General features: G+C 47.6%; 1 protein-coding gene and 1 long non-coding RNA gene across 2 annotated transcripts; both read right to left on the bottom strand.

Moving 5' to 3' along the window:
- Positions 1-9,515: 9,515 nt before the first annotated feature.
- Positions 9,516-10,952, bottom strand: LOC120668582. Its single transcript, XR_005672482.1, has 2 exons — positions 10,080-10,952; positions 9,516-9,971 (listed from the first exon to the last, which is right to left on the bottom strand). It is a non-coding gene; the product is annotated as an uncharacterized LOC120668582 (long non-coding RNA).
- A 171-nt stretch (positions 10,953-11,123) lies between these two features.
- Positions 11,124-14,208, bottom strand: LOC120670399. Its single transcript, XM_039950484.1, has 6 exons — positions 13,806-14,208; positions 12,751-12,919; positions 12,470-12,680; positions 11,666-11,793; positions 11,534-11,569; positions 11,124-11,144 (listed from the first exon to the last, which is right to left on the bottom strand). Exons 1-6 carry the CDS (start codon positions 14,096-14,098, stop codon positions 11,124-11,126), a joined length of 858 nt encoding a protein of 285 aa, XP_039806418.1. The 5' UTR covers positions 14,099-14,208.
- Between the last annotated feature and the right edge of the window lie 3,299 nt (positions 14,209-17,507).

Genomic DNA, 17,507 nt, shown 5'->3' with positions numbered 1-17,507 from the left:
GAGCTAGGCAAGTTCAGTTTTAGGAGAAATAAAAGCATCACCCATGATCTAGCACTAACAAGTAGGAAATGGAGAGCAGTGCTACTCAAACTCATACAGTTGAGCCAAACTCAGTCAAAACAAGTTGCCAACATTCATTTTTCAATCAAATTTATGGCAATCAATCCTTAATGCCAGGGGTTGAAAGCTTGTCATGCTTTACTTAGCAACGAGGCCAAGCCTATGTCAAAGATAATCAGAAGCTTAAAGCACTCATTTCAGTCATGCACAGCCTTGCCCGGATTCTCACAAGTGCAAAGTGAGCCGTCCCGAAAGCTCGATCAGTGCGACAAGCAATCCCACCTGGATCTTTTCAATCCATTTCAAGAACAGTTCAAGCAATTTTATCAGATTTATATCATTTCAAGTATGAATTGCTGAACGAAAAGCCACACTAGCATGAATAAGATAGCAAAGCACATCAACACGCCCTAACATGCTAGTAGCCAAGATAGGGTGATCATGTTTTTAGATTTTTCAAATCAAAATAGCTTAACTCAGATGATGTCATATACACAGTGGAGCAAGCTATACATGATCAAACTTATCAACTCACACTACCAGGCACTAGAAGATCATAGCAATGTACACCAGAATGCTAGTGCAAGTGAAGCAATGCAAAATGCAAACATGTACAATGCATATGCACAATGCAACTACCAAACCTAGAAAACAAAGAGAAGCAAATAAAACCTACAAAGCTAACCAAAGAAAAATCAGCGATCAAAAGGGTAACAAACCCCTAGCTCCCCTCGCAAGCGAGTAAAGGTGTCCTGCTCTAGCGGTTTGGTGAGGATATCTGCGGTTTGCCTCTCTGAAGGGACATGGATCAGGTCTATGTGTCCTCTCTCATGGTTATCTCGCAGGAAATGGAATCGGATGTCTATGTGCTTGGTTCTTTAGTGTAGGATAGGGTTCTTTGCAATGCTAATGGCTGACATGTTGTCTACAAAGATGGGAACCCTACCGAAACTCAAGCCATAATCCTGCAAGGTTTGTTTCATCCAAAGTATCTGGGAACAGCAGCTAGCAGCGGCAACATACTCAGCTTCTGTGGAAGAAAGCGCAACGCTAGCCTGCTTGCGAGAGGACCAAGACACCAAAGATGTACCGAGAAATTGACATGTGCTGGATGTCGACTTGCGATCCAACCGACACCCACCGAAATCGGCATCGGAAAAGCCCGCCAAAACCAGAGAAGAGTCCGCAGAATACCAAAGACCAAATTCAGGGGTGAATTTTAGATACCTGAAGATGCGTTTCACCGCCTGCCTGTGAGAGGTGCGCGGCGAAGCCTGATACCGCGCGCAGAGGCAGACGCCGAACTGAATGTCCGGTCGCGTCGCCGTCAGGTACAGGAGAGAGCCAATCATGCTCCTGTACTCCTTCTGGTCCACCGCCTCGCCGTCCAAGTCCTCATCAATCGTCGTAGATGTGCTGATCGGAGTCAGCTGAGGAGACAAGTCACTCATGTCGAACTTCCGCAGCAAGTCTCTAGTGTACTTGGCTTGATGGACAAAAGTGCCCTGAGGAGTTTGCTTGATCTGCAGCCCGAGGAAGAACTGCAGCTCACCCATCATGCTCATCTCGAACTCCCTGGACATCTGCTCAGAAAACTTGGAGACAAGAGCGTGAGAAGAGCCACCAAAGATAATATCATCCACGTATATCTGAACTAAAAGAAAATCAGTGCCAGATCGCATGAGGAACAAAGTTTTTTCAACACATCCCATTTCAAAGCCCTGAGCCAGCAAAAAGGTTTTCAATCTACCATACCAAGCTTTAGGTGTCTGTTTCAAACCATAAAGAGCTTTCTGAAGTTTATAAACACGGTTTGGAAACTTAGGATTTTCGAAACCAGGGGGTTGCTTCACATAAACCTCTTCTTCAATAAAGCCATTCAAGAAGGCCGATTTAACATCCATTTGGAAGACCTTAAAACCCTTGGAAGCAGCAAATGCAAGAAAGATTCGAATAGCTTCCAAACGAGCAACAGGGGCAAAAGTTTTCTCAAAATTAATACCCTCTTTTTGGCAAAACCCCTGTGCAACAAGACGAGCCTTGTTTCGAACAACCAAACCATCCTCACCCTGCTTGTTTTTGAAAACCCACTTCGTTCCGATGGGATTACAAGCAGGTGGAGGCTCGACCAAAACCCAAACTTGGTTTCTTTCAAAATTTTCAAGTTCCTCATGCATGGCATTGATCCAATTAGAATCAGAAAGAGCGTGTCCAATATCTTTGGGCTCAAAAGAGGCAACAAACACTGAATGAACAAAGCTAGCGATACTTGTTACCTTGGACCTAGTGACTCGCTCGTTGAGATCACCTAGCATCTGTTGAGGTGGATGACGACGCTGAATGTGTCGCGGTGCTTCCCGTGTCGAAGTCACCTCCTCCTCAACCAAAGCTGGTGCCTCCTCAGGTGCAGCTGGTGAAGCCTGAGTCACCTCCTCGATCAGCCCCCGGGAAGTAGACGTAGTCGGGTCGGGGCCGTCGTCATCATCCGAGCTCGTGGCAGAGATAGCTGGGTCCACAGCACGTGTGGTAGCCTTAGCGTCGCCATCTGCAGCTTCTTCCTCCTCATCTTCAAAGATGGAGGTGCCGAGCTCATCATCTCCTGCAACTTCAAAGACAGAAGAATTGCACGGTGCAGTCTCGTCGAAAGTGACTTCACAAGTCTCTCTGACGATGTTAGTATCAATAATCAGCACACGGTACGCTCTAGAGTGAGAAGCATAACCAAGAAAAATACCGTCAGACGAGCGAGACTCAAACTTATCAAGATTTCCATCCTTCAGTACAAAGCACCGGCAACCGAAAACTCTAAGATGGTCAACACAGGGCTGGCGTCCAAACCGCAACTCATAAGAAGTCATGTGCATGAAAGCACGCAAGAAAATGCGGTTGGATACGTAACAAGCGGTGTTAACCGCCTCAGCCCAGTACTTGCGAGGAGTCCTATGCTCATCGAGCATCGTCCTCGCCATCTCAACCAGTGTCCGATTCTTCCGCTCTACAACTCCATTCTGCTGTGGAGTGTAGGGAGAAGAATACTGGTGTTCAACCCCTTGATCACTGCAAAAGGCGTCAAAACGAGCGTTTTTGAATTCTGTGCCATTGTCACTGTGAATCGCTCTCATGGCCTGGGGTAACTCGTTTTTCAACCTCAAGATCAAGTCTCGAACAAACTCGAAAGTCTCATCCTTGGTTCTCATGAAAAAGACCCAAGAATAGCGAGAAAAGTCGTCCATGATCACAAGAACGTACCACTTCCCACCAACAGACATCACCCGAGAAGGACCGACAGTGTCCATGTGTAGCAACTCTCCAGGGTGAGAGGTCATCACCTGATTAATAGTCGGATGTGAAGTGGCAATCATCTTCTTGTGGCGATACGGATGGCAAACAAGGTCCTTTTCAAACTTCAATTTGGGCAATCCTCGGATTAGGCCAAGTGAGCCCAGTCTCGACAACAAGTCAAAGCTCAAATGTCCAAGTCTCCTATGCCACTTCCACAGATCAGAAGAAGGACCAGCCATCAAGCAATGAGAAGGGCCAAAAGGAGTTACAGAGAAGTCAACCAAGAAAACCCGATCGTGAGGTGTAATCCGGCAAACCAAATCTCCCCTGGAATCCAAAACAAGCGAACAACCCTCCTTGAAGCGAACCTCAAACCCCTCATCAAGAAGTTGCGAAACAGAGAGAAAATTGAACCCAAGGTCCGAAACCAAAGCAACCTCTCTCAAGGTAAAGCGATCAGAAACACGAACAGCGCCAAGTCCACGTACCTTTCCTCTTCCGTTATCCCCGAACACAATGTACTCCTTTGTGCGCATCGGGGTGAGGCTGGAGAACCATTTGTCATTTCCGGTCATGTGGCACGAACAACCGGAGTCCATGATCCACCTGTTCTCCAAGCCTCCGACCTGCACATCAGTAGTGAGACAAAGGGTGAGCAAATGTCTCAACACTGGGGTTAGCAAAGTGAGAAGCAAACCAGTGTCGAGCCATTTGCTCTACAGAAGGGTTAGCACAACCAGACAAAGCGTATCCCCCGTCCCGTCTACCGCGTGACTGACGAACACCACCGCGAGAAAAGCGTGGAGCCTCAAAACCTCCTCCAAAGCCTCGGTCCCGTGGTCCATAGCCGTACTGAAAACGACTAGGAGCACGACCGGCAAAGCGACCACCTGCTGGAGCACGGTAACCACCACTGTCTCCCTGACCTCCACCTACACGGCGCGCCCTAGCATCCTGCCTACCACTACGCCGAGAATGACCATGCACCCGAGCAGAGTACATGTCCGCGTTCTGTCTCTCCTGCTCTCGCCTCACAGCCCGCTTCCTCCTGAAGCAAAACTCGTCCAGGTGACCTTCCCTGTCACAGAACTCGCAGTGGTACCTCACCTCACGCTTGGGAGGTGGAGGCCTAGCCTACGGACGGGGAGGAGCAGCCCTCTTCTTCTGGGCAACCTGGGCTGTGACAGCAGGGAGCGTGTCGAGGGGATTCCTCAGCTCATTGGGCTTTGGAACCCAAACATGCTTCTGCGGAGGTGCTTTCGGTGATTGTTTAAGCACACCATCCGCGGGGTCAACAAGCGAAGGCTGCGTGCTCGTGCTAGCAGTGTTTCCAGCAGCCTTACCAATCTTACCATACAACCTGTCAAAGTCTGACTTCGTGTATGTGTAACCAACCCCAAACCCATCACCACGCTTGAACTGCTTAATCATCATGCCCAACTGCGACTCACTGCTAGAAACCCAACTCAGAATCGCTCTAAGGTATGTGTTCTCATTCTCCAAGTTGGCTTTCTCAACCACAAGCTTATCCAAATCAGAAATCAAACCAGGGCAAACAGAGCAGTCAATAGGTGGGCTAGACTCTACGACCTTAGTCTTTCCAAAAGACTTGATCAAAGCATTTTTCTCCTCTATCTCCAACCTAAGCGTGGGACAAAGCTTACAAGCGCCAAGCAAAGCAGGCCTAGATCTAAGCTCCTCTAGTTCACAAACAATAGTAGCAAACTTGGACTGCAAAGAAGCTAGATCAGACTTAAAGATGGGACACTCATCGCATTCAAGCACATCACTAACAATGGGAGCATCCTTGACAAGTTCAAGCTCATGCTTGGCCTTGGCTAGCTCGTGAGACACGTCAGAAAGTGAAGTCTTAGCAACATCTAAGTTCGCGACGTTCTCATCATGCTTGGCACGGAGAGCAACAAGATCATTCATGTGAGATATGCAGCCAGCGCACTCATCCTCACTAGATTTCTCCCTAGCACAAGCCAGCTCAGCCCTAAGCTTTCTACGCTCTCTAGCTGCTTCCTTAAGCAGTCTCTTCTGGTTGTCAAGGGCGGCGTACAACTCCCTAACCTCTGTATCAAGCAGGTCGATCGTGGAGTTTACCTCTTAATCGCTCTCGGATCCAGGAGAAGAGCCGGAGTGCGTCTGTGTAGCATGTCCACCCGAAGACGCACGAGCACCATTGGCTTCGCCCGCCATGGTGCAGAAGCTCTTGCGCCGACCGGCCGCCAAGCAAAGGCCGATGAAGCCGGTGGCTTCCTTGTCCCGCTTCTTCTTCTTCTTGTCGTCGTCGTCGGAGGTTGGTGAAGAAGAGAGGTCGGTGTCGGAGCTCTTGTCGAGGTCGCTGAGCTGCGCCAGGAAAGCCTTCTCCAGCTTCTTGGCCTTGTACTGGAAGCGCTTCTTGAGCGACTCCTTGTCGAAGCGTCCTCCCCGGTCACGACTGCGGTGCTTGTGGCGCCGACGCTCCTTGTTGGAGCCTCCCTCGTAGCGGTCGCGGTGGCGGTAGTAGTCGAAGGAGTTGTTCTGGCCACCGCCGGACTTCTTGGGGCAATCGGCGATGAAGTGGTTCAGATCACCGCAGTTGTAGCACCCGGGGTTCTTCTTCCTCTGCCTGTTGTGGTAGGCGCGCTGGAACTTGCTGATGAGGAGGCACAAGTCGTCGTCACCCAGCATCTCCAGCTGCTCATCTGAAACAGAAGGCAAAGAGGCAAGAGAAAAGCCAAGAGCAGAGTTAGCGTTAGAGCTCGATCCACCTGGGCCAGTCACAAGAGCGACGCTCTTGGAAGGAGGGGCACCATTGAGCTTGGCTCGTGTCTGGTTATCCACCTCCGTGGCCTTGAGCTTGCTGAAAAGCTCGTTCATGGTCAGAGTCTCATATCCTACAGACTCAATGATCGTGTTCACCTTGAGATCCCACACAGAGCGGTCAAGTGCGTAGAGCAACTTGTGAGCCTTCTCGTGCTCTGTGTACTCAAGGGCACTAGCAGATCTGTTCGCATTGACCTTGTTCACAATCGACTGAAAACGACTGAACATCAGGTCAATGCTCTCACCCGGCTCCTGTGTGAAGTTCTCGTACTCACGCCGTTGAGTCTCGAATAGTCTGGCCTTCACCTGAGGTGTACCCTCGTGGTAGTTCTCAAGGCTCTTCCAAATTTTGTGGGCTTTCTGAAAACCCTGGATGCGTGAGAACTCCGCACGAGAAACGCCAGCAAACAAGGCATTGACGGCCTTGGCGTTAGCCTCGTGCTGGGTTACCTGGAGAGGTGTAGTCCGAACAGCAAGCACCTTGTAAAGCTGGTTCGTGATAATTTCCTAGACATCGGCTCCCATGCTCTGCAGGAAGGCTCTCATGCGAACCTTCCAGTAGGCATAGTCCTCGCCGGAAAACACCGGGATCTTACCAAGACTCGTCATGGTCGCCGAGTGGTTTTCGAACCGGTTAAGGTACTGAAAACCTCAACCGAGCTCTGATACCAATTGAAGGACCGAAACTGGTGACCAGAGGGGGGGAGTGAATGGGAGCCGATCAAAATTTGTTCGAAATTCGAATCGTCGGCCTATATCCCAAAAGCACTGCAATCCCTCGAATCCTAGGTCAGCGAGAGTAGCTATGGACAAGCTATCTCAAAGCAGAAGATCCGGGTCGCAAAGCGGAAGCAAAAGCGAGAGAGACTTCTCAAATCGCAGCACAACACACACAGACCGGTCTGACCGGTGCTCTGGACCGGTCTGACCGGTCGGGCAATTCAAATCCTAACTGACCGGTCTGACCGGTCTCGTCCAGAAAACCCGTAAACAAACCTTCAAGCCACGGATTTTGATCAAACGAGGTCCAAATCCAACCAAACTTGGTGGAAAGCTCCGTACCTACCCCGTGAACATATCCCCAAAAGATCTCGCTCAAAAGATTCACGGATCAAGAGAAATCGAGGAGAGATCGAAGAGGATTGGGGTTTTCTCAAGAACACAAAATCGCCAATTCGTGAGAACTCTCGATTCCAGTAGGTTTAGCACTTGGCTAGAAGGATTAGAATTGTCACAAAGAGTCCATCACACCACGAATTCAAGGGTTGGTCTCCTCCAAACAAGAAACACACCAAAAGAGGAGAATTAAACCCAAAACGCAAGAGAGAAGGGGAGGACGAGATGCTCAGCACACACAAGTGAATCACAAACAAATTTTATCCATAAATTCTCAGAGGAATTCACCTATACAGCAACTAGAGCCATCCGCCCATCATCCACCCACTAGATTGAAGAGAATAGCTATAATCTAAACTCTCTTTGCGTTGGAGTCCTTGGCCCTAACCTAGAGCAGAGGCTGGGAGAAGGAAAAACTCAGAGAAAACAAAAGACTCAAGAGACTCCCCCACCCACGGGCTGGTGGGGGTATTTATACCCGGCTGCTGCGGCCAGACCGGTTGGGTCAGCAGCAGCTTGCTGTACACCCTTGATCGACGGCGGAGCTTCTTTCTTCGACTCGAAGTCTTTGCTGCGATGCCGCCACGTCGACGAAGTACCGGTCCGCGGTTTTGGAGGGTCCGCGAAACCCGGGTAGGTGGCCGGTTTTGAGAAAACCGCCAAAACCTCACGCTTGGGAAGAGTCCCGCCTCCACGCCGTGGCCCTAGACATCGTTCCCGCCTCGGCCTTCTGACGGCCCTAGACGCCGCCCGACGCCCGTCACCTCCTCGCCCGCAGCGAAGCCCTAGACGCCGTCGACGCCCGTCGCCTCTGTCAGTCCCGAGACCGACGCCCGTGCCTCCACGACTTGGCGTCTTCAACCGCCGTCCGCCTCCTTGGTTTTGTGGCGCAAACCAAGAAACCCGCCTTCCGTCGCCACTTGCGCCCTCGATCCAGGAGTGGACGCCACAGCTGCCGCCCGGTCCGAGCTCCGGTCCTGGCTGCCCTTCACCGCCGTCCACCGCACGATCCATCAGCCACAGCACCTCCACGGCAGCTCCCCGTCGACACTCGACGCTCATGTACCTGCAATCCAAAGACCAAGCACATGATCACACCGCACGGTTGATAATTCACTCATCACAAGCAGGATAGAGTACTCTCGTTCCTCAACCATATCCCTATTACTTTGGGTTTTAGTTTTTTCCTTCATGATTATGAATGTGATGGCTTATTTGCATATTTTTCATGCATTCATGTATTGCAGATCAGAAATGGGAGATGCGTGTTTCTCTGCACAGCTCATTGACGGTGATGGGGTCTTCAATGTCTCTGAAATGGAGAACTTCATGAAGGAAGCTAGATTGGGTGAACGCGGGCTCTCGTATGTTGTTGTATCAATAATGAACCCACAAAGTAGTGGTATGTGGTCTTTTTTTCCATAGTTTCGATTCTGTTTACTTGGTATTTCCGTTTGTCTGATTTCACCATCTTTCTCTTTTTCTTGCAGAGAAAAGTACACTTTTGAATCATCTTTTTGGCACCAATTTTAGGGAGACAGATGGTTTCAAAGGAAGCTGTGCTACTATTCCTTTATATTTGTCATTAAACTTTCTTGGTTATGGTTCTATGTGTTCTTGTGTAATTTAATTAGCATTTCTTCACATGTTCAGATCACAGACTACCAAAGGTATATGGTTGCATTGGCGAAGGCTAAAAACATTGACCCATGCACCCTTGTAATAAACTTGGAAGGAACTGATGGAAGAGAGAGGGGAGAGGCAATTACCAGTTCAAGATTCAAATTGTAGTTATGGTCCAGGAAATGGTTTCTCGTGACATATGTACCAATAATCAGGTTGTTGTTAACACCAAAGGTTCTCCATAATGTATGCTCAGGTAGATCAGAGGTTTGTGGTGTGAAACATTTGGCCAGATAGGGTGTAATTGCAACATACGTGTAATTGCAACATAACATGGAGCAGGCGCATGGTACAATAATTTACATGTTTATTCTTTGAGCACGTGAAAGGCAAAATTTTAATAAAGTGTTAAAAACATAATTTCATGTTGTAACAAATGGATCACTGTAAATTTGAATGAAGTGGTTTTGGTTAAGCTAATTCTTTGATAGCAGTCACTTGATTCTACCGCGATTGAAGATTATCCCTTGATTTTATTGCTACTGCACATATGATTATTGTCCCATTGCAACCCATGAACCTAGTGACAAAAAACAACAGTAACGAATTGGGCTGGAATATTTTTTTTTGAGGGGTCAGGGGGGATCACCACCTGGATTTCATTCATAGGCCTTTGGAAGGCAAAACAGTACATGATCTTCAGCAAGAAATACAATTGGACAAGACACAACAAAGAAGGGAAGAAATGCGGACATGTAATTTAGAGGACAAGACATAGACACAGGTTAGGAAGACAACTACCGATCACCAATTTGAGATTCCACCAAAACAACATACTTGCTAAATAATGCCTTGGCCATTGCGCATCCACACCACCTCTCGTAGCTACGCCGCTCCATTGTCACCCTCCATCTGAGGGTCAGGCCAACGGAATGGGGACTAAAGATGATGGAAGGCGTGCAAGCCAAAGGTTACCAGACACGACGATCTTCCTTTTTGAAGCGGATGGTTACACCTTTGAAGAAAACATCCAGGCTCCATGTCTCGCCATCCAACGCCATACATGGGGAGGAATCCTTGTAGGGGAATGGTCGAGGAGATGAATCACCACCTGGCATAAGATTGATGCACCACTAGCAAGAAGAGCGCTGACGAAGCATAGGCGCCCAATGGAAGACACTCACCGAACCACAGCAGTAGCCAACAACCGGTATCAATCTGGTCCAAGAAGTGTAGCACAACGGAGAAGCAGATGAACCCCAAGCTTTCATGATTGGTCGAGAACCCTGGCAGACCGTGCGAAGGCGAGACGCCCCCTGCGTGCCGGGCGCAAAGCTTTCGCTGCACGGTAGCAGCTGCCACAGAATGGACCACGCCAGCTACCATGGAAAAGGTGCGGGAGTCGCAAGACAACGCCTCCATGGAGGGGAATGGCGCCCGCAATCGTCCTCGTTGCCACTGGTTATTGGAAACCAGAGATGGCTTTCACCAGCGAATCCTGGAACACCCGCCCACAGGGAGCTCTGCCAACGCACGGCAAGGAGCGAGCAGCAGAGCACCACCGCACCCGCACACGCCGGCCGCCGCAAGCCGCCCCCGGAGCGAAGCTAGCAGGTAGCAACGCCCATCCTGGGGGCGAGGTAGCCGTCGTCCGCAGCAGGACATCATCCCAGCGGGCACCGGGAGCAAGCGTGGCCTCACCCCGCGCAGCAGTGGTCACCAGCCCCGGCGGTAGGAGCCATGACCGCTGCGCACGCCAGACACCACTACCAGGGATCTCCACCATGGGAGAAGCTTGATCTTGGCTTCTAGAGCACGGATCTGAGCAAAGGATGCGCAGATGTGAACAGCCCCCGCATAAATCTGAGCTTCAACAGAATAGGAGAGGGAGAAGAGGGGAGGAGCTGTGAGCGGGAGCCGACTTCAGCCTCGCCGCGGCCGCCGCCGCTGCACTGGCGCTGGCCGGCGGCGGCGGCCGGAGATGGTGGCTGATGGGGAGGTTTGGGGCCACAAAGCGAAAAGTATGAGGCCCAAACAATATAAACACATACAGTCCAACAAATTTAAACCGAGGTACTAAGTCAAGGAGAAAGCAGTCCACTCCTATACTAAGGCAAAATTTGAGTGAGATCAAGAAAACAAAATTCCGAGTGTTGTTTAGGAATTCCGAATAAAGAACACCATGAGCGAATACATGTTGCAACAGCATATTTGCATATAGTAATACACTAAAGAATAACATCAGGAGACTAATCAAAAAACAATAATAACAATGAAAAGAGTCTGGATCATAATAAGTCACCAGTGCCCACGGTCAGGCTGCCAACAAGGGCACATCGCCTGAAGCAGCAACAGAATTCTCTCCCAAAAGTATATAATTGGACTGACCAGATAAGCTTAAAGCACAACAACGATGACACATGTTGATATTGATATAACACAATGCCCTCTAATCCTACGTGCTGTGCTGCCTAGGCTGTAGGCTCCCCCACGATTCTTTTGGCGCTGCATTTTGGGGCTAAGCGCCTAATTCTGTCCCGAAAATTTGGATCATCCATACCCTAAAGAGAACACAGGAAACTTGGTAAGAATCAAGCTCACAAGATATATACCGCAGAAGATACAGCACACAACATACCTCAAACATAGCCCGTAGCCTTTCCTCATCATATTCCTGTACAATTTGGGGGGCAAACAGGTGTAGTTAGCATCAAAGTAACAAAAATGTTTAGCACATTATGAACAAATGCAGGAAAGTGAATCGTCATACATCATCGCTGTTATCATCCACACACCCAAATGGCAAATATCCGTCCAAGTGACCACCAGTGTATGCACCAGTGTTATTGGGATGCTTCATGCCAGGACTTCCATTGTTTCTACAGCCATAGCAGTGACCTTCAAAAAGAAATGGTGTTCTCACTAAACTGTAGCCGAGTACTTGAAGGTAAGAGACTTGTATATATGCTATCAATGCATCCCTGTATACTACTCAGTATTTGGAGAATTACATATGCATAAAATGCAAGGACCATATAAGCTATGAGATACTAAAAATGTAATATGCATAAACAGACACTAATACTACCAGAGCAATAGCAATCAAACTGCCAGCTCAGTGTAATAGGAATTGCATATCCTATATTCAGAAACAAATGTACAACCATAACAGATGAGTTAGTGCGAAATCACCAACAATGCAAACAGAGACACCAATACTACAGCCGAATAACTGAGAAATTGTATATATGCAATCAGTACAAGTCATGTGCATGAAGTTTCAAGGTATTACACAACGTACACTGCAGTCGTGAATGTCATTTACAAAGAACATAATGGACAAACAAACTGACATGGCATTGTAATAACAGAACTGGGGATCGTATCTTACATTCAGCAACAAATTTGCAGAAATATCTAGCTGAAGAGTTAGCACATACAAATGGCCCATACCCTACATATGAATTCACTACAGAACATCCAACATATGTGGTATTTACATGTGCTTGTTTGTGCTAATTTCATCTGACCACATGAGCATGTAGAAGCTAATGAAGATAAGAATATGGCATACCATTTTCATCACGTTTAATCATGCAGCAACAATTGACCTCCCAATCCTTTTCTCCTTGCATATGCGACACCTCAGCAAAGAAAAGGTTGCTTGTGCTAGACTTATCATTGCCTTCTTTTTCCTTTATGGTGAAATTGAAATGAAAGTACCACCTATGATTCTCACAAATCCATTGCTTACCCACAAGAGCTTCTAGTTCATGTGCATGATTCTAAAACAAGAAAATCAACAAAGCATCGTATCAGTATGAGAAAAACTAGAGGGAGGGAGGGAGAGCAAACCCCAAAAAGGTTGTTGTCCTCGTTATACTGGTGAAGTACAGCTTGAACCATATAGATTTTTTCATCTTTGGTTGGTGAATTGGGACCTCTCTTAGGTGTGCCATCAAGATAGAATTTACAGTTGAGTATCATCCTATCCACAACAGATAATTTCACTTGATCCTTGCACCTAATCCATATCAGAGCATTCCACAGTATTAATATACAGTAGGTGTACTTATAAAAGTGGGAAATATAGAAGATAAGAATTGTGTAAATAGTTTCAGGCTGATGCTTCAAGGGAGAATTTGTGTAAAAGGTTCTTGATTTGCTCCCACGATGCCTAAAGCGCGTGGAGCAATTATGACATTCCATAATTATAAGAAACTGAATATTTATAATTTCGATGCCTTTTAGCTATTGATGTATATGCATCCAAAGACTTCTCATTTGCAGATTCCCAAATATTCTGTACTTGCTATGCTGTTTGAACCAGTTAATGGTTATCGACTTATCATGTTCCCAACTATTTTGCACTTGCTAGATGGTCAAACCAGTTAATGGTTATCACCATTATTTCGTACAGTAGATAATAAAACTGAAAGTGCGCCCTGGTAATATTGAACAGCTAAAGACAATGCGATTTAGAATACTATAAACAAAGTTGCAGTTTGAATATTATGTTGTGAACCTAATTCATGCCTCTGGACTATGATTTGTACAATACAATGAGTCATAGCTTCCAAGTAAAAAGTAATATATAGTAAATGATAGTTTCACTAACTTCATGAGAGCAGCACTACACAAGTGAATGTAACCTTGCACTTTCTATTTTTGATCAACTATTACCCTCTCTATATCCCAAAATTAAGGACACTAGTCATGTTCATGATTCATGTGCTGGAACAAATTGACTGGAGAATCAATTTCCTGATATGAAGGGTAATATAAATCCATCACATGAACCACACAAGTATAAAAGAAGCATGATAATAGAAGACTGTACAGTAATCAATCACATTTGCTCGCGATGGAGAAATAAATAAATCTGCTTGAACAAAGTCAGGAAACCTTACATTGCCTTATGCCGCAATTCATCAAGATAGCGCTCAATAGCATCATCAGCTTCATGTATGCTCTGAAATGGTCCACCCAGATTAGGGTACATGCAGAAATACCCCCCACGGTCCATCCTAATGTAAAACACCAGGTACCAATTCCGAGGATACCGGGCCAAAAATTTTAGAAACAAAGGATGATGCGGATGGCAGAGAGCAGTGAGTGGCGTTATGCTGCACAGATTGTGGACTGTCAGTGATTGATACTTCCGATGATGTAGTGCCGAGCAACTCCTTCGGGGATGAAACATCTGGCTCTAGCAGGGTTATTGCAGATGTAGACTCGGCAACAGCAGCCAAAATCTTCTCAGACCTGAAGAGGAAAAGTCTGAATGAATACAGAGACCTTATGGAACCCATGTTATCAAGCTTGGTACTATAAAAGATGCCAAATCTGGCTGTCAACAATGACCACTGAGCAATGCTCATGTAATCTGATGTCAGAAATATATAAATTATGGCATCAATTCCATATATATTATGAATGCATCTGTTTCGAGCACTTTGATTATGATGAAACTAGCCCTTTCCCCGGCCACTATCCAGCCACTCGCTCACTCCCAGCCTCCCAAGCGAGCGATTCCAAGCCTCATGCGCCGAGGATCGCGAAACCGCGATGGTTCATGTGAGGATGGTCGTTGTAAAATACCCCGTTCCCGTCCGCGTCACAGAGTTGCAGAAAAAACCGCCGTCGATGCTAATATACCCATAGCGCTCGGTGTCCGTGGGCTTGCGGCATCACCGGCTGGGAGCGCGGAGGAAGAGGGGCAGTTGGGAGGCTAGGGTTTGTGGAGCGGAGGGGAGGGCAGGGGAAGGGCAAGAGACTTACATTGCGTCACTATGATCGAGTCGAGCCCCAGCCCTTCAACTGGTCAGGGTCTACAGTTATCACCGCCCGCCCAAGATCCTCCTCTTTTCTTGGGGTTTATTCGTTTCAGCTTGCGAATTGCTATGGCACGAAGCTTAAGATTGTTGGCACGAAGCTTAAGCGAACACGCAGGTTGCAATCCAACCCAACATTACAAACAGTATTGCCTCCAATTTATCTTTTTTTTTAGACTCGACTCTTATATTAAGTCATCGAATAAGAGTTACAAACGCCATATGGCGGATCGAAAAACCAAATTTGCCTACCAATAGGGCTAGATAGCGAGCTGCGCGCCAGCACATGGGCATCGTGGTTTGATTCTCTTCTTTCATGAACGAACTCCATCTCCTGGAAAGCTGCTGCATCTTCTCTGATCTCCTTGATGATCTGGCCATAGACTCCCCAAGTGGTCTGACCAATACTTCGCACTGCATTTGCACAGTCGCTTGCTAACCTGACCCGGTGCAGGACGAGATCATGTGCAAGTGCAAGCCCCTCCCTGAATGCCAGCACTTCCATGGTCTCAGGATCGGTGATTCCCTGTGATACCACCGCCGATGCTCCCAAGAAGAGTCCAGTCTCATCCCTGGCTACTGCTGCAACCGAAGCCATCTTTGAGTTTTTTGATACAGCCGCATCAACATTAATTTTTGCTACACCATGTGGAGGGGGCATCCACCGCCATGAGCTACCTGCTGCTCTCTCCACCTCTGGGCGGGCACCCAACAGTGCTAGATCAGCCATGAATCTCTCCACAAAGCTGTGCGTCGATAGAGGACTCTGAAAGACCCTCTCATAGATCGCCTTGCGCTTCGCATGCCAAATAGCCCACAAAGTGAAAACCACCCTCGCGAGTTCCTCTCGTGGCAGCGAGGAGATAATTTCAGCTAGCCAATGTCGTGGGTTTTGTTCCTGAATATTGCACATATGTTCCACCACCTCTTCATTTGACAGTGCCCAGACACATTGGGCCATATTGCACTCTAGGAGGGAATGCTTCCACGAGTCTTCTGCCCCACAGATCAAACAAGCAGCTTGTTCTATCATGTGTCGGCGATGGAGAACATCTGCAGTTGGTATGGAGTGTCTTGCCAGTCTCCAGAGGAACAGCCTGATCTTTGAAGGAACTTTCAGCTGCCAAATAGCTGACCATTCCTTTTCATTCGCATGCACATCTGATTGTCCCGATTTCTCTTCCAGCCATGCTATATTATTTTCCTTCTTCAGGACCAGCAACCGGTAAGCCGACCGGACGGAGAACACGCCCGTTCTCTCATAGTGCCAAGCCCAGAAATCTTCTTGTCTCCTGGTGGTCAGCGGGATGGAGCTGATCACTTCTGCGTCCATCGGATAGAAATACTCTTGTAGCTTCTATTGATCCCATGAAAGGGTGATCGGGTCAATCAGCTCATGAACCCACTGCGGTGCATTTGGGCACGGGGTGCGAAACGGCCGGAGCTGACCATCTCGCGGGAGCCAATTCATGCTCCAAATATTTGTTGTCTCCCCCGTCCCAATCCTGCAGATGATTCCTTGTGCCAGCACCTCCTTCCCTTCAATGATTGCGTGCCATACACGTGAAGGTCCTGTGCCCAGTTCCGCCTCCAGGAATTCCACACTCGGGTGGTATACTGCTTTTAGTACTCTTGCGCTTAGGGAGTTGGGCTCGTTCAGAATCCGCCATGCTTGCCGGGCTAGCAAAGCTAGGTTGAACAGCTCGATATCTCTAAAGCCGAGTCCTCCCCACTGCTTTGGTTTGATCATCTCCTCCCAAGCAACCCAGCGGGTCTTCCTCTTGCCGTCCTTGTTTCCCCACCAGAATCCTCTGATGATTGTGTTAATGTGCTCACATAACCCCCCTCGGCAGCTTGAAACAGGACATAGAGTAGGTTGGAATGGCTTGCGCGGCTGCCTTGATTAACACTTCTTTCCCTCCTGCTGACAAACAATTCTCCATCCATCCCTGGACCCTCTTGCAGATTCTGTCTTTTAGGTACTTGAAAGCGCCATTTGTCGATGCGCCCACATCAGAGGGCATGCCAAGGTATTTCTCGTTGAGGGACTCGTTTTGCACGTTCAACATGGACTTGATTGCCTCCCTACTACTGTTAGGGACCCCTTTTGCAAAGTGGATCGATGACTTGTCCATGTTAATTTGTTGGCCCGAAGCACAGCAATAAACATTCATCACATCAAGGATCTCCTGAGCATTTTCAGTATTTGCACTAAAGAACAGCAGGCTATCATCCGCAAAGAGAAGATGGCTTACCACCGGAGCTAATGGAGCTACCTTTATACCTTTGAGAGTTGATGATTGAATTCTTGACTTTAAGAGGCACGAGAGGCCCTCTGCTGCCAAAAGGAACAAATACGGAGAAATAGGATCTCCCTGACGGATACCACGTGATGGTCGAAAACTTTCAAGTCTTTCACCATTAAACAAAACTGAGAAGGATACAGTAGATATCAACCGCATTACCATGTCAACCCACACTACAAGAAATATGGTGATCTATGACGAAAATTTTATGACATTTTAATGGAGCGTCACAATTGCACACAATCTATGACGAATTTGAAGATATGGGCCCTTGGCCCAAAACTTAATGACGTTTTATTAAATTCGTCATAATTGAGCCCACAAAACATGACGTTTTAACATTAATGTGATAGAAATTGTCATAGTTATTTTAACTATATGTTTTTTAATTCAAATTTTTGCTTCTCTTAGTTGATGCTTACGTGGCAGCCTAGTTAGCGCACACATGGTTTGCCGATGGGGCCCACTTGCG

The sequence above is a fragment of the Panicum virgatum genome, chromosome 4N (assembly GCF_016808335.1).
Source record: "Panicum virgatum strain AP13 chromosome 4N, P.virgatum_v5, whole genome shotgun sequence".
NCBI classification, from domain to species: Eukaryota; Viridiplantae; Streptophyta; class Magnoliopsida; order Poales; family Poaceae; genus Panicum; species Panicum virgatum.
The sequence above is the reverse complement of the archived record's forward strand: the minus strand, read 5'-3'. Positions and strand labels throughout refer to the sequence as shown.